Source organism: Neopsephotus bourkii, unplaced genomic scaffold (genome assembly GCF_033783945.1).
Source record: "Neopsephotus bourkii isolate Nb327-2 ecotype Australia unplaced genomic scaffold, CSIRO-AGI_Nbou_v1 NB_838, whole genome shotgun sequence".
NCBI lineage: Eukaryota > Metazoa > Chordata > Aves > Psittaciformes > Psittacidae > Neopsephotus > Neopsephotus bourkii.
In genome coordinates, this window is record NW_026901334.1 from 2,378,790 (window position 1) to 2,400,066 (window position 21,277).

The 21,277-nt window shown below is 56.3% G+C and overlaps 1 protein-coding gene across 5 annotated transcripts; it reads left to right on the forward strand.

The window, feature by feature from the left end:
* The first annotated feature begins 394 nt into the window (after nucleotides 1-394).
* On the forward strand, nucleotides 395-21,056 carry LINGO3 (leucine rich repeat and Ig domain containing 3). Of its 5 annotated transcripts, none has more exons than XM_061356010.1 (4): nucleotides 396-1,364; nucleotides 3,889-3,967; nucleotides 9,416-9,519; nucleotides 18,464-21,056. In XM_061356010.1, exon 4 carries the CDS (start codon nucleotides 18,498-18,500, stop codon nucleotides 20,313-20,315), a length of 1,818 nt encoding a protein of 605 aa, XP_061211994.1. In that variant the 5' UTR covers nucleotides 396-1,364; nucleotides 3,889-3,967; nucleotides 9,416-9,519; nucleotides 18,464-18,497; the 3' UTR covers nucleotides 20,316-21,056. The 5 variants fall into 5 exon arrangements, with proteins under 5 accessions (XP_061211998.1, XP_061211994.1, XP_061211996.1 ...); XM_061356011.1 differs by lacking the exon at nucleotides 396-1,364 and adding an exon at nucleotides 1,965-2,076; XM_061356012.1 differs by lacking the exon at nucleotides 3,889-3,967.
* The last annotated feature ends 221 nt before the right edge of the window (nucleotides 21,057-21,277 follow it).

The window sequence follows — 21,277 nt, forward strand, 5'->3', positions numbered from 1 at the left end:
CACCCAGAGGGGAAGAGCAGGGCTGAGCTAAAACCCACATCGTGGGCTTCAGTCACAACCTGCCTCAACCTGGGCAAATCACTGCTCTGTGCCTTGGTTTCCCCCAAAGTACAATAGTGGCATGAAGGGGGCACGGAGAGACATAAATAACATGGTTTTCAGGTGAGAGGCTCAGGAGGGGACAAGGATGAGGGGGCCCCATCCAACCTGGGCTCTCCTGCTGCATTGTTAGCACTCTACCCCCCCACAATCAAGTCTAACCGTGGCCAGCAGGCAGGAGAGCATCTTCCATCAGACCAAATCAGATCAGCACTTAGCTCCCGGTGACAGGAGCATGAGCCACAGTGAAGGAAGCAATTCCCCCTGCCCCTTGATTAATAACAAGACAGATCTGCTGAGCGAGGGCCACGCTGCTTAATTGACTCTGGGTTTGAAACAGCAGCTTAATAACTAGGTTCCAATTAGCCAGAACCACCTTTCCATCCCGGGGAATTGAAAGGAAATGGGGGTTGCTCCGGCATGCCTTCCCTCCACGGCAGCCTCTTTAAAAACACATCTCCAATAAACCAGTTGCATTTCTCATGCTCGGATTTGGGTTTTCATCTTTTTATTAAGCAGTTAAATCATTACTGGTTAAAACAGCCACGAAATTCCTTCACAGCCATGAACATCTCCTGGCTCTAACGGCAGATCCAAAGATGAGGCTGGGAGGAAACTCGAATGGGAAAGCCTGAGATGCTTGTGCCTGCAATGAAATTATAAATCCACATCCCAGAGCAAATGAGCAGTAGGAGGCAGCCAGAAATCACCATCAGCAGAAGCGCTGGGCTGCAGCAAGGGATGGAAGTTGCAAGTGGAACCGAAAAGACACCCAAGGTGGGAGAGCTGTTGGCATTTTTCCTGACAACATCCTGCACAAATGGAGTCAGTTCGGGCAAGAACATCGAATAGGGGAGCCCATGGCACTAAATCAGCCTGGGATTCAGTGCTGCACCCTGCTTCTTACCCCTGATTCCTCCCCTCAGTTTCCCCATCTGTAAAATGGAGGATGTGCTGCCAACCCCTGCTTGAAAACCACTGTCGGATGCAGTAACTGAATCACTCAGGTGATGCTCGTCGGCTGTCACACAACAGATCAAGGGCAGCCCGTGTCCCCTGAGCCCTGTGACCCACAAGGCTAACGCCAGCCTGGACCAAGCAGTGATGAATGGAGAAGAGCAACATTTCTGCCCTGGAAGGATTTCGGCGCTAACAGGGGAGCTGGGCTCTCTCAGCCTCAAAACCTAATGAACCACATCATCTGTATCTGTGGGAGGCTTCAGCGGGAGCAGAGAGGGGCAAGAAGAGAGAAGGAATGGCTGATGGTGAGCACAGTCTGTGCATGGGATATGGGTGCTGGTAGGGCTCACTGTGTTGCTACCCCGTGAGCTTGGCAACTTCCCGGTCCTACCGTGGCTGCAGGTGAGCTTGGCACTACTGTGAGGGACAACTGAGCCTGCTGTGGGGGGCACGAAAGCAGTGTTGGGGGCTGCGTGGGGGCTGCTTGTCCCAGATTCTCTGCTGATGGGAGGAACTGGCCTTGCTGGCCCATAACCACCTTTATGGGGTGCCCCCTCTCCCAAGGGCAGTGAGGTGGGCGCCCAGGGCAAGCGGGGAGGGTGCCAGGGGCTGGTGTGGGGCTGCGGGAGCCCAGGCAGGCTCGGGGAGGGTGGACCCGGTTTATGCTGGCGCGGGGTCGGGGCCACTGGCGGGCAGCCGGGGCTGGGGGTGTCCGGGGGGACCCTTCCGCCTTCGGCCACAGCGGGGCCGGGACCCCCGCTCCCATCCGCGCGTGTGGCCGCGGGCGCTCCCGTTCGCCGCCCGCAGCAGGGGCCGCGCATCAGCCCCGGTCCCGCCGCGTCCGGGGCGGGGGGCGGCTCCACGCCCGCTCCTCTCGGCGGGGAAAGGCACCGCCCCCGGGGCCGGGCCGGAGCCGGGCCGGGGTCCGTCCGGAGCTGCCGCCGCGCCGCCCCCGGGGCTGCGGCTCTGCCCGCGCCGCCGCCGCGCCATGGGCAGCCCTGGAGCGGGAGCCGAGCGGTGAGTGCGGGGTCCCGGGCAGGGGGAGGATGGCTCCGAGCCGGGTCGTGTTGGACCGGGCTGGACCGGACCCAGCCGGGCCGCGGGAGCTGGGGGGCTCAGAGCCCGGCGGGGCGCACACGTGGGTGCGGGGAGCCCTGCGCCCCATGGGGCCACCCTCTGAAACCGGCTGTGCGGGGCCGCTGCCCGCAGCCCGGGGCTGCAAGGCCCCTCCGCTCCCCGCAGCCGCCGGTGGTGCCCGGGACCAGGGGCTCAGCTCCGGCCGGGGGGGCTCGGCGAGGGCGGCGGTGGCGGGCAGGGCTCTGGTCCCCCGTGCTGGGTTGGCACCGGGGCTTTAAATGGCCTCAAGCAGGCGGAGATCTGCCCGGGGGTGCAGCGCGGACCTGCCCCGCTCCATCCTGTGCCGCTCGGCCCCGGCGCCCCAGGGGTCTGGTACCCGCAGTCAGGGCTGGGGCCGCGGCTCGCAGCCTTTCCCTGCAGACCCGAGTGAGCATCTGAGGTCTGAGCATCACCAGGCGTCAGGAAGGGTCTCCCCCCATGTCGTGTTGCTCATGTTTTCCCCCAGTCCTGCAGGTTCTTGCTCCTTGTCACCCCAGGGCCCTGCCTTCCCCCTCCTCTCAGCATCCTTGATTTTAGGGCTACGTGGATTCTCCTGTCAAAAATCCCAGGGCTGGTTTAAATGCAAATGTTACCGGGGTTGTGTTTCTCAGGGAAATGGAGCAGGCAGCATTCACAGCAGACGCGGCTCCTATCGCCGCTGTTCTGGAAGAGCAGCCTGCCTCTTCCTACTCCAGATCCAGAGTACTTTTTGTGCCAGTTTCTTAATCCACTTGCAAAGCGGATTGAGCTAAAACCTGCCAAAAGGTGCTCTAATTCCCGCAGCGTTCGCGCAAGGGAGCGACTGCAGAAGAGCAGCTGCTCTTTAAATCCGTGCCCAGCCTTACCCTGAGATGGGATTTTGGGGAAGGAGGAATGAGCAGACAGGAGGGTAGAGGGTAACAGAAGCAGGCAGAGCGCCTGCAGAATAGGTGGAGAGCGGATTGGTGTGTGGATCCGCAGCCTGGCAGCACCCAGGGCACCAGCCCATCCCTTCGGAGTAAAGAGTGTCCAGAGAGGCTCAACTCGGGGGACACAGTGGGGTTGGGGACACTCAGGAGCCTGGGGAGGACCGGCCTGGGCCTTTCAAAGAGCTCCCACTTGATGCTTGGTCTCGGATGCCAGGGTGGTGCTGCCCGCTCTCATCCTGGGGATGCAGTGCCTAAGGGCTGGAGGCTGTCCTGCCTGGAGCAGGCTGCTCGGGCCAAGCTGGTTTACCCAGGTCCAGCCCCATTGCTGGGAAGGCACCAGGAGAAAAGCCACATCCAGAGACAGAAAGTTCCTACAAACAATCTCTCTCAATCAAATCGCAAGGAATTAAAGCATCTTGGAAAAGCAGAGCTGCCCAGCAGCTCCCAGCAAGGCCAGCAGCTGCTCAATGCGATGTATCCATGTGTGTCTTTAAAGCTGGGGCCAGGTTCTGTTACTGGCCTTAAAAACACAGAAACACAGGCTGTGAACCCCACGGTACCCCCTGGTAAAGGGGAGGGGGGAACCTTGGGGCTTTGCACCCCAAAGCTCTGCCCTTTGCCACTGCTTTGTCATCCCTTCTGCTGCAGGGTGGAGATGGGCTAAGGTCCCCGCACCCCCGGGCATGGCAAGAAGCATGGTGCATGTCCTCTGAACGGGAGAATAAATCAAGATGTGTTGGGGAGCTGCCAGTTTGACAGCCCGTGATTGATCTGGTTTAATTTGAGCTAATGTCTGTATCATCAGCGTTTCTGTGGCACTCATTACAGCGGAGGGGAGGGAGCGGAGTTGCTGCCTCTTGCTGCTGGAGGACTGGCAGTGCCAGGTGAATTATGGCCAGAGGAGCTGGGAAACGTGGCTTCTGATCCCCCCAGCATTTCTCATGGTTCGCAGAAAATCCCATTTCTCAGAGGCTGTAAAAACCCGCTTGGGCATCTGCAACCTTTCCCAAAGCCCTTGGTCCTCAGCTGAGCTAAGATTGAGGGGAAGATGCTCTCGTTTGAGTCGACTGAGCAATGCCCAGTCTGCAAAACAGCACCCCGAGAGCCGGGACCGTGTTCCCAATGGCTCAGGGAAGCAGCTTCAGGAAAGAGTTGTGGCTTTTGAGCTTAAAAGTCAGCAGATTTTGCTTTTATCCTGCCCTGTAGGGAGGAGGGAGCTGGAGGAGCAGAGAAACCGGGACTGGGTTGTGCTTCACCCATCTTGGGCTGCCCTTCCGAGCTGCCCCTTTGCATCAAAGCGGCTGAGCAAGGGACCCACCACAGCAGCAGAGCTGGGGCATCTCCCAGGCATGGCCATATCCTGCACCTCCTCCCACTGCTGCCAGCCTCAGCCCTTCCCAGGGGATGCGCTTGTGCTGAGCCCTTGCTGAAGATAGCAGGGCCGGGGGCTTTATTCCTATGTTTTTTCCTAGCGTTCTGAGCTCAGGAATGTCTGTTTTCATTAGCTGTGTTAATCCTGCATCACAAGATAGCGCATCCCTCGCTCCAAGGCCCAAACCTCATCACTGCACTTTCCCTCCAAGCAGCAGCACGGGCCCGAATTAAACGTTGAATTTGAGGCCTGATGGTACAGACGGACAAGAGCACTCGGTGTTTAAAGGCTCTAAATTGATGCTGTTGGAATCGATTTCTTTCAACTCCTGGTTGTTATCTCGCTGCTTGTCTCACCCCCGAGCATCCCACCAGGGAGCGTGGGGCCCTTCAGTGGGACCCGAAGCTGCCATAAGGCAGGAGGAGCAGTCAGTGGCAGAGGAGCTGGGCTGCTCCAGCAGATATGAGCCACATCGCTGCTGCCTTCACATCCCTGGGACAGGCACAAGCTGTTGCTGCAGCCCTGGAAATAACATCAGGAATGTGAAGATGGGAGCATTTTGTGTGGGCAGCCTGGGTGGGATGCGTTGCAGTAGCATCTCCCCAAGTGCCAAATCCCACATCTCAGAGCTAAGGGACCCCAGGGCCAAGCGAGGCCGTATCTGAGCTTGTCCCCAGCCATCCCTAGTCACCAGGTGGCTGTAAAGAGCCCCAACATTCATCCCGAGCCTCAGTTTCCCTGCCTGTAAGTGGATGTAGTCTGCAGGCTTGGCTTTATAGGTTGTGCACTCTCTCAGTCAGCCAAACTCGTGCTGTTGGTCTGTGTCTGAGCTGTAAAACAACTGAATTGCCTGAGAAGGGTCCAGGGAGCATCCTGCAGCATCTCTCCAGTCCCCAGGTAGGGGCTGCAGCATGAGAGCAGAAGGTGCTGCCGATGGAGGTCCTGCTGGAGCCCAAAGGGCCATTTTGTGTGTCCTGGAAGAACACAAGAATGAACAGGCAGAAATGTTCAGAGCAGATTTGAGAGGAGATGAAGGAAAGCAATGAAACCCGCAAGAGTGTTTGGAAAGGATGCAGAGAGCCGCAGTAGGGAATTGGTTGTGCTGTGGGCATTATCGGTTGACAAGCTGGTTTTGAAGTTTATGTAGGGTTTACCTTGAAAAACAAAGCAAGTGCTTCCGTGAGGGTTGGCCTGGGGGATGCAAGAGCAGGGATGTGGGACAAAGAGGGGCTGGAGCACAGCATCGCTCAGCACTGGCAGTGTGCACTGGGCTGCCACTGGCAATGGCATGTGCTGGTTTGTCCTCCTTTTGATCCCTTTGCTTTAAGTCATGATGCTTTCGGGCTGTAGGTGGATCCCTGTGCTGGCCTGGGGATGCCTGGGGTCTGTTGGGGCTAAAGCTGGGCAGGATGTGAGTCCATGGCTGGTGGCAGAGCAGGGAAATGGTACTTGTCCCAAGCAGCGAAGCTGGCCACAGCCCCAGCACATGCCCTTTTCCTTCCTGCATAATCGCTCTCAGCCCAGCGCTTTCCTTGCTTTCCTGCTTTCCTCCCCCTGAATTTTTCATGCCACCATGAGCTCCACTGCAGTTTGCAGCCCCATCCATCATAGGGGCTTGTTTTTTAAAGCTGCATCCCAGCTTGGGCCTGGAGCACTGGGGCTCCTTGTTCAGCTCCCAGTGTGCCAGCCAAAATAGCAGCAGCCACGTACTGTAGTGGAGAGGAACAAGTGTCACTGAAAATTAAAATGACAGAATCCAGCATCAGGGTCTCCGAGGGTTTGTGCTTTATTAAGCAACAGTGAGTTCATGGGAAAGGACTTTCACCCAGAGCACCGGTTGTGTCTACAAGGAAAGAGAACCAGGGACTATATTTAGGTTCAGCCATGTGCTGGGGCAGCAGGGCCAGGCACCATGGGAAGTGAGCCCTGTCCCCGCAGAGCCTGGGGAGGATATGGGGGGGGATGCAGGGACCAGGAGCTGGGACAGGCTCAGCTCTGAGATGCTGCAGAGTTTCCAGTCATGGTGCTGCAGGGGAGGAGAGCTGGAGGGTTCCCATCACCGGTGCAATGGCCTCCTGGGGTATTGCAAACACCAACCCACCAAGCACATGTGGCCTGGCGGGGAGAGTCCCTCCGAGAAGGATTCATGCTGTCTGCAACTGTTCGTGCACAGCATCCATCCTGCCACTGGGTTAGGAGAAAAAGGGGTGGGGGGGCTGCGACCCCGAGCGTGAGCTGATGCTCACACCCATCAGTCCCTGCCCGATGCTATGAGGTCCCTTGTGTGATTCTGCCTCCCTGAAATGTGGTTTAGTGATGATGAGGGTTATTTAATAGATCAATGTTTTATCACTTTGCCTTAGGGTCTCCCTCTTTCCACCGCCCCCTCTTATTAAAAATTCATTATTTCTCCCAGATACTGTTGCTAGAGGGAGGCAGAAGGAAATGAAGGATGATCTGAGAAAGGAGGATGGAAAATATTTAATAGGAAAGGAAGAGAAGAAACGTTTGAAACAAATATTGCCCTTCTCACTGCCATGGGCACGTTTGAGCCAACAGACTTGAGGAGGTCGTGTGGGACCTGGGGTGAGCCTGGGGTCCTGCCTCTGCCTGGGGCTGTGGAACCCATCACCATGGAGGTGGCAAAGCTCCCGCTGTCTTCAGAGCGTGGGGACATCGTGGCTGTTTCTGCAGCAAATGCAGGCAGATGAGGGAGGGAAGAAGCAGAGATACGGTGGGCCTGCAGCAGGGCAGGGGGATGCGCCTGACCTCCAAATCATCTCCCATCTTTGGCATCTCCAGAAAAGTCTCCCTGAGGCCTCACTTGCTTTTCCTGGTCAATTTGGGTGCTGGTTTTGTCTGGGCAGATGGGAAGGTTCATTTGCAGACTTAGAGGGGTTGATGGGCTGCATGGTGTGGGACCAACTCACCTGGCCCTACGACACCAGGAGCTTTGGCTGCAATGTGGAGCTGTTGGGCAGCCGGATCAGCTGTAAAATAACCAACGTCAGCAGAGCATCAGCTTGCTGCCAGTGGGGATGGACCATGGCTGGACTGAGTAGGACCCAGGTGGGCTTGGGAAGGTGTCTTCCATCTTCAAAAGGCCTCATGAGCGTGGTTGCTACAGTGCTTCTTGCAGGTCAGTGACCACCAGGGGTTTGCAGAGCCGCAGTGCCAAGCAGCTCTGCTTGACCATCCCATCCGAAATCCATCAGCCAAGTCTCCACAGTGACTCTGGTTCATGGGTACTCTAATACCTCAAATTAGGCTGGTTGTTTTGTTTCCCTTTGCGGGGAGCACTGAGTTCTGTGCCCAGAGCCATACCCTGGCTCAGTGGTGCAGCCAGAGGAACAAAACCATGAGGGTGGTTGATGCTTCTGGCCTCTTTTCCAGAGGGTCACCCGGTCTGACCTTCCCCGTGTGCGGGACAGCTGGGCACCAACTCTTCAATATTGGCAGAATGAGCTATTTTGTGTTTTTCCATTTAAATCCCATCTGAAGGAAAGTCCATCTGGTTCTCTTCATGCTGCCAGAGGAAAAAGGCTGCTCTTGGGTCAGCTTTTTCAGGGCGTCTCCTCTCTGGAAACACAGATGGGGACCGTATGGTCAGGACCTCCATCTCTTCTCCTTTGTATCACAGCAACAAGGTGGGGTGGAGCAGGGCCCCCATAATTGAAAGCTAATTGGGGATGGAAAAGGAGCAGGGCCCGGCAGTTGCAAACAGAAGATGGAAGTGACATAAATGAGATCTAAATTGTGACCTTTTTCCATAAGCAGGAGTATTAACTAGGTGTGACAAATGAGAGGGGCATGCTCCTGCCTTCATTAGTCCTTATGCTCAGGGCTGACATGGAGCTGGAGCCTTTCTTCTGCTCCCAAGGAGGTGCAGATGTGACATCCCTCCATGCCCGATGCCCCAGCAGCGTGTTGCTCCAGGAGTTAGTTTGGAGGCTGGACCACTTGAAGGTGGTCCCATCATCACTTCAAGGGGCAGTTTCCCTTCTTGCCTTCAGGGTCACTTTTTTGCATCAAGCACCAGCCTTGTGCCAAAGGGATTTCCAGCTTAAGGAATGTCCTGCTGGGGTTCATCACCGCAGCCTTTCCCCTGCCTTGCTCAGCCCTGCACCAACATCTGGCAACCTCTGGAAATTGGGGTTGCTTGCTGTTGCAATGGCAAATGGGGTCGTGATCTGATGGATGAGTCTCATCCATCACCGGACACGCTCCTGTCACAGCTGCCAGGTTATTTTCCCATGGATTTCCCGTAGGGTTCTCCCTGGGTCCTGGCTGTTGCTGGCCTGTGAGTTGTGGTTCACACCAGGACATGAGCAGAGTCACCAGAGTGGGGATCACTTGATGCTGGGCTGGGACTTATTGATGCTGGGGTCCAGCTCAGTGACTTCCCACTTTCCGAAGACTCTGGAGAAACGGGTCTTTTCTCCTTTTTCTTTTACTTGTGCAGAAAGATGCTGTTTGAGGGCATGTCACTAAGAGAGGATTTCAGTGATGATTTCAGATGAGCAGCCTGTGACACCCCCTCCACAAGAATGTGTCATTTTTGTTGTTCATATTCCAATAGCTAAAGGTCAAGCGCAAGCCCGGCCGGCTGGAAGGCTGATGGCAATTACACTGATGAGCAGAAGTCTCTGGCTTACTGCTCCCTGCTACACTCTCCCAGATGCCAGGCAGTGCAGCACTGGCTGGCCAGACCCTGGACACTTGGGTTCTTGTTGAGGGGCTCCTGGGGTCCCAATCTCTTGTTGTATACTTTATATATATAACCAGGCAAGCTGCAGTGGTCTGGTCGCACGTCAGGCTGGAGCAACACTGAGGATGCTTCTCCTCTCTGGGAGGTGCCTGTGTCCGTGCCCTTGGGCTTTGGGGGTGTTTGTTTGGAATTGCTGTGCTGGACACTGTGGAGAGGTGATTTACAGTTGTCTCCTTGTGCTGTTTTGTCCAGAGGAGCTGAGGCTGGCTGTGCTGGATGCTTTGCTACTTAAACATTCCTGGTCTTGGATGCCACAGCAGACCCAGATGTCGGTGCAGCCCTGGACCTGCAGAACGGTGAGTGCTTCCCTGGGCTTGAGTGGGGTGAGGCAGGGTCAGCATCATCACTGCCGCTGGACCCCGTGGGGTTTGTACACTTGGATGCTTGAAACTCAGCTCGTTTTTAACTCATGGCCATCCCTGCTTGGTGCCATTAGCTCCCTCCCTGTGCCCACCTTCCTTTTGTAGCGTGGTACCATCAAGCCAGAGGTTTATCCCATGTAACAGCTGAGAAATCTCCCTGTTGCCATGACCCCAAAAAGAGCAAGAAGTAACTGAAGTGGGGACATAATGCAAGGCTCGGGGGTGTTAAGCTCTGGTACTCGCTCCGAGGTTGCTGGCAGATAGAAGTGGGGACCCAGCCTTAGATGCACTGGGATGCATGCGCAGCATCCACTTGAAGAGCAGTGGTTCAGGGTCTGGACATGGGAGTCCAGCTCCATGCTGGGAGAGGGGCTCTGGAAACTTTGCCCTTGCTCTGCTGTCAGGATGTCAGTCAGGGAGTTAGATCCAATCCTGCTGTCCCTTTACCCTCCCACAAGAGACTTTCGACTTTTGGGAGCCTCTTTGGGGCTGCATATGGGAAAGGAGATGCTCTCCTGGTTCCACAGCCACAGCTGATGCCCCGAAGCTGTAGATGTGGGCACTGACGCCAGTCTGTCTCACTCCAAATGTCACTGTTTGCTGCAATGTCCAGCCTGGAGGAGATGGGGGGGGGAGGTTTGCTGCTGAACACCCCCCCCCCGAGGCTTGGCTGGCCCTGTCCAAATCTGAGCAGTGAGGCTGAGAGGGATCTGTTCTGCACAGGGCTTGGATGAGCCCCTGTACCCCTGCCCGCAAGGGTTGGTCTCACTCCCACCTGCAGGACAAGGTATAGGTTTGCAGTGTCAGACGTTATTCCACCCTGTAATGGCTTTTTGCTTTCTTTGCTCGCTGCTCCCATGATCATCATGGGGCTGACAATAAGATTTCCAATGCAGCAGCTGTAGGCAGCTCTTAAAAAACACATCCAGCCCAGGACTGATGCTGAGCAGAGCCGAAAGGAGGAGTGAAGGCTGTGGCTCCCCTTGTGGGGCTCCTGCTCCGAGCAGGGCTTCCATCAGCTCAGAGCCCCCACATCTGCACCTCGCACCCTTCTGCATGTGCAGAGGTTTGCTCACAGAGCTACGAGCTTGTTTTCCCTCTGGAGAGCCAAGCAGTGGTGTTGGAACCGGGTGGTTTTCCACCATGGCTGCCTCTCCTGTGCTGCCCTCGGAGCAGACCCGAGGGAAGGGATTAAGAGTAGACTTTGCCATCCAAGGTCCAGCGCTGGCAGCCACAGGCATCGATCAGGGTGTGATTTATGTGCCAGCCCCCAAGGCGCTCAGGCCAGCATCACCAAGATGCTGAGCTTAAAGAACAACCTAATGTATGGGGGCTGGCGAGCTGGACCAGGGGGACAAATGAGGTCATTTTGGGGCAGAGCCTGTAGGAAGCATCTGGCCCTTGTGCTGCAGCATGGGAGCTCCACCAGCAGCATGGGGGGGGCTCAGCCAGGCCAGGACCAGGGGGCTGCTGCCTATGTGCCAGCCCAAGCACTCATCATGGCCCCAAGCAGTGTTATCATTCAGCTTTCTGAAAGGTGGCTAATTACAGTGTATGCCTTTCTGTTAGGGTTATTAATCATCCTGCTCCCGTACTTCGTTTATTACAGAGCTGCTTGTGTTAGAGGAGCGTGGGCACAGAGTCCTTCACGCGCCGAGGTGGCACGTTCATGCTGCTTAGGAGCCCTTCTAGGGCTTTGCACCTTTGGTTTCTGTAGGACATGGGTGCTCCCAGCATGGGGGGACAGTGTGGGGTGTCCCCCCCACAGCAGCCCCAGTGCTCTGCCTAGGGCTGTCCTGCTTGGGCAGACTCCAGCAAGCTCCCTCTGTCCCCTTCCCCGTGGCTCCAGCCCAGGCACAGTTGGCTTCAGTGCTTTCCTCTGCCAAGGTTTTGCTCCCAGGCTGGGTTAAGCGATGAGCTCGTAAATCGGCCGCGCGCCGCGGGAGGCAGGAGGGGGAAGCAGCTGCAGGAGAAGGAGCAAATTCCCCTCTCTCATTTAATGATCTTTATTTGTGCCTCCGTAGGGGAAGGAGCCCTTGCCAGGAGCACAGCCCTGTTATCCAAGATGCTCTGCTCGTAGCCAGGATACGTGCGTGCCTGACGGTCACGTCTGCGCTGGCTGGGGCTGTTATGGGCTCTTGTTTTGTAAATCCCTCAGCAACGTCGTGGTGTGGGCTTGAAAACAGGCAGATGCCAGGAGGACACTTCCCAGGGGCTCAGGTTCCGCATCCCTGCGCCTAGTGCAGAAACCTGAGTACAGGCAAACCTTGCGCCATGGGTTGGTTCACATGGGAAGCTTTGGTTCAGATTTGGTTCAGATGGGAGCTTTGGTTCAGATTTGGTTCAGAAGGGGAGCTTTGGTTCAGATTTGGTTCAGAAGGGGAGCTTTGGTTCAGATTTGGTTCAGAAGGGGAGCTTTGGTTCAGATTTGGTTCAGAAGGGGAGCTTTGCAAAGCCCAGAGCCCCTGGGCTGTCTCCTGCCCTTTGGTGGGAAAGGAGGAAGGTGGTTTTACAGGGGTAGTGTCCTAGATCCAGGCTGCCTCTGAGCTCGTTGTTGGGTGTTCTCTTAGCTGGGTGGGTGCTAACGGACAAGGATACCAAGGGGGCTGTGGCCAGCAGCTGGTCCTGGTGACAGCCAGTGATGGCAAAACATCAGGGGGAAGTCCTGAGGATGTGGGCTGTCAAGCTTGCATTTCCCTTCCAGACCCTCATCGCCCTGCCCATGATGTTAATGGGCTTCTGCACATTGAATATTCTCACTGTGAACCTTCCCATTTGCTGGGAAACCTCAACAAAACAACTCCCAGTACCCATGTGGGGACCAGTGCCACTGCCTAGAGCCAAGTTCAGCTCAAGTGTTTCCAACGGGCACTAGTGGAACACTCACTGGCAACAGAGTGGTTTTGGGTGCAGCTGATGACAGGGAGTTAAGCTCAGCCTTAGCTCCCGTGTGGTCCAGCAGATGCCAAAGTTGCTGAGATCCAGGTCAGGGCTGCTCTCAGCCAAGACTTCCCGGTAGCAGTCAAGATTCAGATCTGCCTGGTGGTTCAGTCCAACTGCTTGGGTCAAAGTAAGAGTAGAGCACACACTTGTCCTGCTCCCCCTTCCCTGGTTTTAGAGGAGTTATTCACTTTGGTAGAGAAATAAAGATGCTCGTGGAATATTAAATACCTCCCCAAAGCCCCTGTTGCTGATCAGTGGCTTCTGCACCTCGCTCCCTAGTACATGCAGTGACCTTTTAGAAATGTTGAACGTTGTGGTCGTATCTAAATGTCTTCTCTCCTGGGAGCATCTTGTGGAGATAGAGATTCAGACATGATGTCTATCAAGAAGAAAAGCAGATTGCGGCCAATCTGTGGCTGCCTGCGCAGTATTGCCTGGGCCATGTGCTCAAGAATCATAAGGTTGTCTCTAAAAATAAGCGGTGGCTTCTTTTGAGTTGTCTCCTTGGCATCTGAGCTCATTAGGGAATCCTCGTTTCTGGGTTTTCACAGTATTTGTGAGGGCTGGGAATTTCCACATGGAAGGGAAGTGGTCGCGGCTGTCGAAGACTCAGGATGGGGTGGGAAGACGGCTCCATGCAGACGTCAGTCATGGCTTTTCCTGGGTAGAAAGGGTAAATCCTCCCTCTGCTGAGAGCTCACACAGACTTCCTGCTCCAGCATCATCTCGGCTGGCCCCGAGACCTGGGGCTGTTGAGCAGGGGTTGATGCGTGAGATGCAGCAGCTGCCAGTCACCAAAATAACTCCCTTCTAGAGAAGGTTTTCATGTTTCTCCAGCAGTCATAGAATCATAGAATCATAGAATCATAGAATCATAGAATCATAGAATCATAGAATCATAGAATCATAGAATAGTTAGGGTTGGAAAGGACCTTAAGATCATCCCATTCCAACCCCCCTGCCACGGGCAGGGACACCTTGCTCTAAACCATATTACCCAAGGCCTCGTCCAACCTAGCTTTGAACACTGCCAGGGATGAAGGATTCACAACCTCCTTGGGCAACCCATTCCAGTGCCTCAGCACCCTAACAGGAAAGAATTTCCTCCTTATATCCAATCTAAACTTCCCCTGTTTAAGTTTTAACCCATTACCCCTTGTCCTGTCACTACAGTTCCTAATGAAGAGTCCCTCCCCAGCATCCCTATAGGCCCCCTTCAGACACTGGAAGCTGCTCTGAGGTCTCCACGCAGCCTTCTCTTCTCCAGGCTGAACAGCCCCAACTTTCTCAGCTGATCTTCATATGGGAGGTGCTCCAGTCCCCTGACCATTCTCGGACCCTTCCTGCAGTGACCCAGCCTGTCTCCTCACACACATCTCTCCTTTCAGGCTTTCTCTCCCTGTTTCTGTGAGTTGTCAGGAAAATCTGCTTCTGTTTGAGCATCCCCAAGAGGCACACAAAGGTGTCTGTCAGGAGCACGGCCACCACAGCTCTTCCATGGCCGGTGGGTGCAGTCATTCAGCTGATGAAGCCCCAGGGAGCCGCAGCATCAGGGAATTCTCCAGGTGTGAGCAGGGGACCCCACCATCCGGAGCCTGCTGGGTGTCCTCCTGCCACCATGGGTGTCCCAGCACCAACCCAGCTGCTCGGTTCTCCCCTGTGCTCCTCCTGGCCCAGGGCGGCTTTGCAGGACAATGAACTGACCCAAAAGAATGTGCTCTGGGTGCACCAAGAGCAGCAGAGCCGGGGGAATTTGTTCCCCCAAAAGATGATGATGGGATTAGGAATAACTCCCTGCTAGATAATTCTCCATTTGGTCTGGTGATTGATTTTATTCCTGCTTAGCCCCAGCTCTCTCCTCCTCTCCCTGTTTCAGCTGGATTATTCTCATGCTTGGTTTGCTAATTGCCTGATCTCCAGAGCCTCCTTGGAATGAGGCAGACACATCACTGGCCTCCTCTGACCCTCTGAGCTTTCTGCCTTTTTCTTTATGCCTCAGCTCTGATTTAATCCCCTCCACTCCCCATCATAAGATGGGTCATGCCTTCCAAGAGGGAAAAACATGCTGGTGTAACTCCTGGACCCAGGGAAGGCCCTAGGGATGCCCCTTCCCCTCCCCCTGTCACCTCCATCCTCTCCATGCCCCCTGGTCTTTTCCAGGGCTTTTCCAGGCTCAGTGGCCACAAACCTGCTGGGTTTGCAGACTCAAGGCAATGGATTAAATAAAGGTGCAGGAGCCACAGGTTTATTTTGGAGTGACGGCACAAGAAACCTCGGAAATGCAGCACAGGTCACCATTGGGATGTTCAGGGTGCCCATCCTCCACTATAAACCCATTCCAAGGGCTGTGGGTGATTCGAGTCCCAGAAGAGCCATGGAGCCTGGTTGGTGCAGCCGTATTCCCATTCCTGGTAATCAAGCCCAGGACCAAGGAGCACACAGAGCTTGTGCTGATGGTGAATCCAAGACTTTCCCCTGAGCCATCCTGGTACATGTCCGTGTAGACAAGACCCTTAATGACATGGGTTAGTGGTGGCCTTGGCACTGCTGGGGTAAAGGTGGCTGCCTCTGCCAAGCTGCTGCCAAGCCACTGGCACTGAGCCTGATGCAGGCAGCAACCGGGACACTTGGCTGCCAGGGCAGGGCTGAGCAGTGAATGGGCATCACTCAGGGTGTTTCCAGCAGCATTTGGCTGCTGTTGGTGTTTGTAGGAGCCCTCTCCTGTCCCGTGCCAAGTTTGGGATGTGCTGGCACTGGTGCGAGTCGTTGGCACTGCCACCTCCCCGTGACCTGTGCATCGGGGCACTGATACTATCCCTCCATCAGTATTTTGAGGATGAGCCTTTCAAGAGGCATGGGGGTCCCAAGACCACTGCACCATTTGCAGAGGGGTGACACGGGCTTGGCCTCGAGCAGCAGCAGTGGGTTTGAAGGTCTCAGCAGGACCATTTTACATCCTGCAAGTCAGGAAGAATAAAACACGACGTCGCTGTGACTGAAGTATTTGTTCTTGCACAGTGTCAAAAGAGGGGAACCTGGAATTGTCAACCTTGGCTTATTTTCTGGTCTTCATTCAGAAAAAGGGAGAAAATGGCAGCTGAGGAGCCACTGTTCTCAGAGGAGGTGATTGTGCCAAGCATGTGAACCAAAGCAGGAGCCGTTTGAATGGGGTGGAAGAGACCTTGCTCCCTGTTTTCTCTACAACGTGGTGGTGCAAGGGACCAAAACCCCACCTGCAGTGGCTGAGCATCCGAGAGCCGGGTGACTGAAGAGCATCGGTTCCTCCATGCTCTGACCCTGCCTGCTGGGAAGCACCGTGCTGCCGGTGGCTGGGACAAACTGGGTTCCGTGGCCTCACATCCTGCTGGGAAGGGAGGGGAGGAAGGGGCTGCTCCCAAGGGCTCAGAAGGGGTCAGAGGTGGTCCAGGCTTCCCCCCTGCTGTGCCACAGCCCCTTGGGTTTTCCCGGCTCCGTTCCCCAGCCCTGCATGCAGCAAGCGTGTTATTTTTAAAACTGAATTAGATGCAAGGAGAGGCTCAATCTGAGCCTTCAAGTAAAGGCTTAATTGGCCTCACTCCCCTGGGACCAAGCTGCACTATCGGGGTAATGAGCTATTAATAAACAGCTCTGAGCTTGGCTCTGCCTGGGGTGGCTGGGGATCACATCCCCCTGGTTGTCACTGCAGGGGACATGGGGTCATTGTCACTGGGGTGGCTTCCTTGGGATGTCCTGGAGCTGGCAGGGACCTCCATGGTCGGAGCTGGCATCAGCTCATGAGAGCTCCTGTCTGCCTGGGTTTGCTGGGAGGGGCTCATGCAGCTCCCCCATGTGCTTTGCTGAGGGTGTCAGGGCTGTGCCCAGCTCCACCAGAGCACCCCTGGGGCAGCCGGGGTGGCCGATGCTCTGCTCCAGCTGCGGAGCGGGGAGGAGAGCCCAGGGCCAAGGCTCCCGCTCCCCGTCTGCTGGGTAAAACAACGCCAGCGGGTTCGGACCTTTGCTTAGGGGATCGGGTGGCTGGAGTAGTAACCAACAGTGGAGTAGGGTTACCCTGGGCTCATTCATAATGAACACAGCACAGAGCTGGAATGCTCCGGGCTGCCTCGGCACAGCGGCGTGGGCAGGGAGGTGAAGAGGACAGGATGCAGCCAAGCATGGGAGACCCTTATCCTGGCAGTGGTGCCTGGGCATATTTGTTTAGCATAGAGACACTAAATAAGAAGTGCTATGAGATGCTGGGGGAGCTTTTTTCCTTGTGAGTTTGCAGGTCGTGCCCGGCTGCATCCATCCCATCCAGCCCTGTGTCAGAGCAGGAGTGGAGGCTTCTGAACTAGGGGGAACCAAGCAATCCTCCCCCTGAGCCAGCTCAGGTTCCCAAGGCCACCAGGCAGGCAGAGCCCATTGCAGAATGGCTCTTGGCACGGCTGTGAGCAGCTTCCTTGAAGGCAGAGGCTGCGGAGCAGCTCCAGAGCAAGGAGCTCTGGTCCTCAGGTGGCATTTGAGGATCCCCAGTTGCTGGACACAGGGGTGTGGGTAAAGGGGTGAAGCCTGAGCAGTGCTGGAGAGAGGGTTGTGTGGCTGGTGAGGAGGGAAGAAGGGGCTGGGAGGTGTGGCAGGGGCAGCAATGGGGTCTCTGGTCCCACACTGCTGTCGCACAGCAAGGAAGGACGATGCTGCATCCACCCAGCTGTAAAACCCCTCCCTATGGGTGAAACGGTGACACCTCCCTCTTGGTTTGGTTTATTGGAAGAGAAAGGGGAATGTGCCTTGCCCCACCACTCCAGGATGCTCCCTCCTCCATGGGGGACAAGGATGGGGGATTCAGGTGGAAGTGGTGCCTTATCCTCTTCCTGCTGTGGGCTTGCCCCAGCAGTTCCTACCATGCCCCGTGGTGTCAAGCAGCACCTCCTCCTTTACCCTCCATCACCCCCTAAAACAAGCACCTTATACAGAAGCTTTTGGGCAGTGAGAACAACACCTCTGCAGGGGCGGCTGGAGGGGCTGCCTCTACCCTCTGTAACCCCCAAATTGCCTTTGTTGCAAAGGCACCCCAGCCAAGCAGCTCTGCCACTTAATTAGGTTAATGACAATGCTTCGTTATGGAAAGGCAGCTGAGGAGTTTGCAGGCCCTGAGAGGTGTTTCCAAGCAGCCTGGAAGATCTGGGGCACAGGAAACAGGGAAAGGGAAGCAGAAAAAAGGGAAAGCAGCAGCAAAGTGCTAATCCCTGGAAGGAGGGCAAGCAGGCTCCACGCAGGGTCAGTGCTAATCCCTCATCTGAGAAGCTTGTGCCCATGGATGCTTTAATCTCCACTCCAAGAGGGTGACGCTGAGGACAGGGACAGGAGAGGTCCCTTTGTGCAGTGCTGACCATCTGCTTGTCCTGCGGGACCACACTGAGCCCAGGGCCTGGGAAGGATCTGTGCCACTGGATGAGACCTGGACAGGGAGCAGAGGGGATGTGGCATCCCACCTGTGTCATGAGTTTGCAGGGCCTCTGGATGCGTCTCTTTGCTCCTACACTGCCCAGGGGGGGTCTGTGCCCCCATTACCCTGGGCACTCATGGTCCCCATGTCTGTGTGTGCACTGTCAGTGGTGCCCAGCAGGCGTGAGCCAGGCAGGGAGCAGAGGCTGGGATGCGAGTCTGCTTCCATGTCTCCTCTTGCAGGTCTCTCCCCCTGCCTCAGTTTCCCTGCTCTCCTAACAGCATGTGCAGGCAATGAGGCTCATGTAGCCCAGCTTTGCACAGGGCACAATCACTGGGTCACACTTTAGATGCTGAGGGTCCTGCAGGGCTTCTTGCTGGGGGCTGGGACTTCATCATTACCACGGGACATGGTTTGAGGAGAGTGTTCCAATCTCAGCCCACACGGGTGATCTAGGGCTGGGCAGGACTTTGTTGGCTTCCCCCAATGACTCCGCATCTCTCTCCCTTCCAGGCGCATGGGAGAATGGTCGTGAGCCCGTAAGACCATGCTCTACACAATGAGATGTTGGCTCCCGGTCCTGGTCCTCCACGTGGTGCTGCTGAGCCCCCGGCAGGCGGCCGCCTGCCCTGCCCGCTGCGAGTGCGCCCCGCAGATCAAGTCGGTGGTGTGCCACCGCAAGCGGCTCACCTCCATCCCCGAGGGCATCCCCACCGAGACCAAGATCCTGGAGCTCAACAAGAACCGCATCCGCTGCCTGAACCCGGGGGACCTCTCCCCATACCCGCTGCTGGAGGAGCTGGATTTTAGCGAGAACATCATCTCCAATGTGGAGCCGGGCGCCTTCAGCAACCTCTTCAACCTGCAGACCCTGCGGCTGCGGGGGAACCAGCTCAAGCTCATCCCGCCGGGGGTCTTCACCAAACTGACCAACCTCACCCTCCTGGACATCAGTGAGAACAAACTCGTCATCCTGCTGGACTACATGTTCCAGGACCTGCGAAACCTGAAGAGCCTGGAGGTGGGGGATAACGATTTGGTGTACATCTCCCAGCGGGCCTTCTCCGGGCTGCTCGGCCTGGAGCAGTTGACCATTGAGAAGTGCAACCTGACCTCCATCTCTGCCGAGTCGCTCTCCTACCTCCAGAACCTGGAGGTGCTGCGGCTCCGGCACCTCAGCATCTCTGCGCTGGAGGACCAGAACTTCAAGAAGCTCTACAACCTCCTGCAGCTGGAGATCGACAACTGGCCGCTGCTGGAAGACATCTCCCCCACCAGCTTTCAGGGCCTGAACCTCACCTTTCTCTCCATCACCTACACCAACATCACAGCCGTGCCCGCCGCTGCCTTGAGGAACCTGGTGTACCTCCGGTACCTGAACCTGTCCTACAACCCCATTAGCACTGTGCTGAAGGGCTCCTTTAAAGACCTCATCCGGCTCCAGGAGCTCCACATCGTGGGTGCTCTCCTGATGTCTGTGGAACCGCAGGCTTTCTCCGGCCTGAGACAAATCCGGCTGCTCAACCTCTCCAGCAACTTTCTCTCCACGCTGGAGGAGAGCACCTTCCACTCCGTCAACACGCTGGAGACGCTGCGGGTGGACAGGAACCCCCTGGCCTGCGACTGCCGCCTCCTCTGGATCCTGCAGCGCCGGAAGACGCTCAACTTCGACGGGCAGCAGCCCATGTGCTCCTCACCGCCCGAAATCCAGGGCAATGCCCTGCGGGACTTCCCGGACTCCGTGCTCTTCGAGTACTTCACCTGCCAGAAGCCCAAGATAAAGGATCGGAAGCTGCAGCACGTGACGGCCCGGGAAGGACAGTCCGTGTCCTTCCTCTGCCGGGCGGATGGGGAGCCAGACCCCTCCATTGCCTGGGTGTCCCCCCAGCACCGCATGATCACCACCCGCAGCACGGGGCGGGTGACCGTGCTGCCTGGGGGCACCCTGGAGATCCGCTTTGCCCAGGTGCAGGACAGCGGCACCTACATCTGCATCGCCAGCAACGCCGGTGGCAACGACACCTACTTCGCCACACTGACGGTCAAGGGGCGCCTGAATGACGGCTCCCACTATGCCAACCGGACTTTGTACCTCCATGAGTTCAACGACACCTCTCACAATGACACGCAGGTCTTCTTGAAGTTTACGTTGGACCTCAAGACCATCCTGGTCTCCACGGCCATGGGCTGCATCACCTTCCTTGGCGTGGTGCTCTTCTGCTTCCTCCTCCTGTTTGTCTGGAGCCGGGGCCGAGGGCAGCACAAGAACAACTTCTCAGTGGAGTACTCCTTCCGCAAGGTGGACGGTCCCACCACCACCACCGGCCAAGGAGGAGCCAGGAAGTTCAACATGAAGATGATCTGAGCCTCTCCTGGTGGAGAACCATTGTCTGCTGCCTGGCTATGGGCACAGCTGCAGGAGGATGGGGCCGGGCTATGTGGGAGCACTGGTGATGTCCCAGGGCTGGCGATGGGACATCGCTGTGCTGGGATATGGCCGGAACCATGGTCAGAACCGCATGGACCTTGGGGTTGGAGAGTGATGACCCCAGCCCCATGGTGAGCCCTAGGGGCACAAATGGCTCAGGGGCCATCCCGGCTCCAGGGGCTCCCAATGTAGCCAACATCTTTGCTACCAACTATGCATTTCTCCAGCCAACAGATGAGCAGCGTTTGGACCTAGGAAAAAAAAAACCAAACTGATTCCCTTTTTCTCCCCCTTTATCTTTTTTTTTCTTTTTTTTAAGAGACTCTGGAAAACTTTCCTGGCGGTTGGTTCTGGTTCTTCTCTTTTCTTCTTGTTGGGGTTTGGGGGATTTTTGGTCCAATGATTTTTTTTTTTTTAATGAAATTCCAAGAGAAAAGTCTTCCGTGGCGATGCGGGACTGGGAGAGGCACTGGGGGAGGTTGTGCTAAGTTGGGGGGGCCCCCAGCCCCTTGGCCAAGCTGGATCCCCAAAGGCACATCTGTGCCTGGAGAGCTTCCCATTGGCAGATTTAAGACGCGGCATCTGCAAACGTGGGTGCGCAGGGATGCTCCTGCACAAGCAATAATAACCCACCCAAAGCTGGGCTCTGAAGAGGCAACAGCAAGAAATAAGTGAGAAGGAAGGCAAAATGAGGCCAAGGTCATTAAATGAGGAGGAGCAGCCCTGGGGTGATGCAAGGCCCTGTCTCTGCATCCGCCCAAGCCGCTGTGGGAGCAGCAGGGTGGGGAGTCAGGATTCCTACAGTGCAAAAGGCGTTTTTGGGTCCATTTTCCTTGGATGGCAAAGTCTGCAGCAGAGCAGGAGCTGGCTCATCCTGTGCAGGGGGGACCGTACAGCCC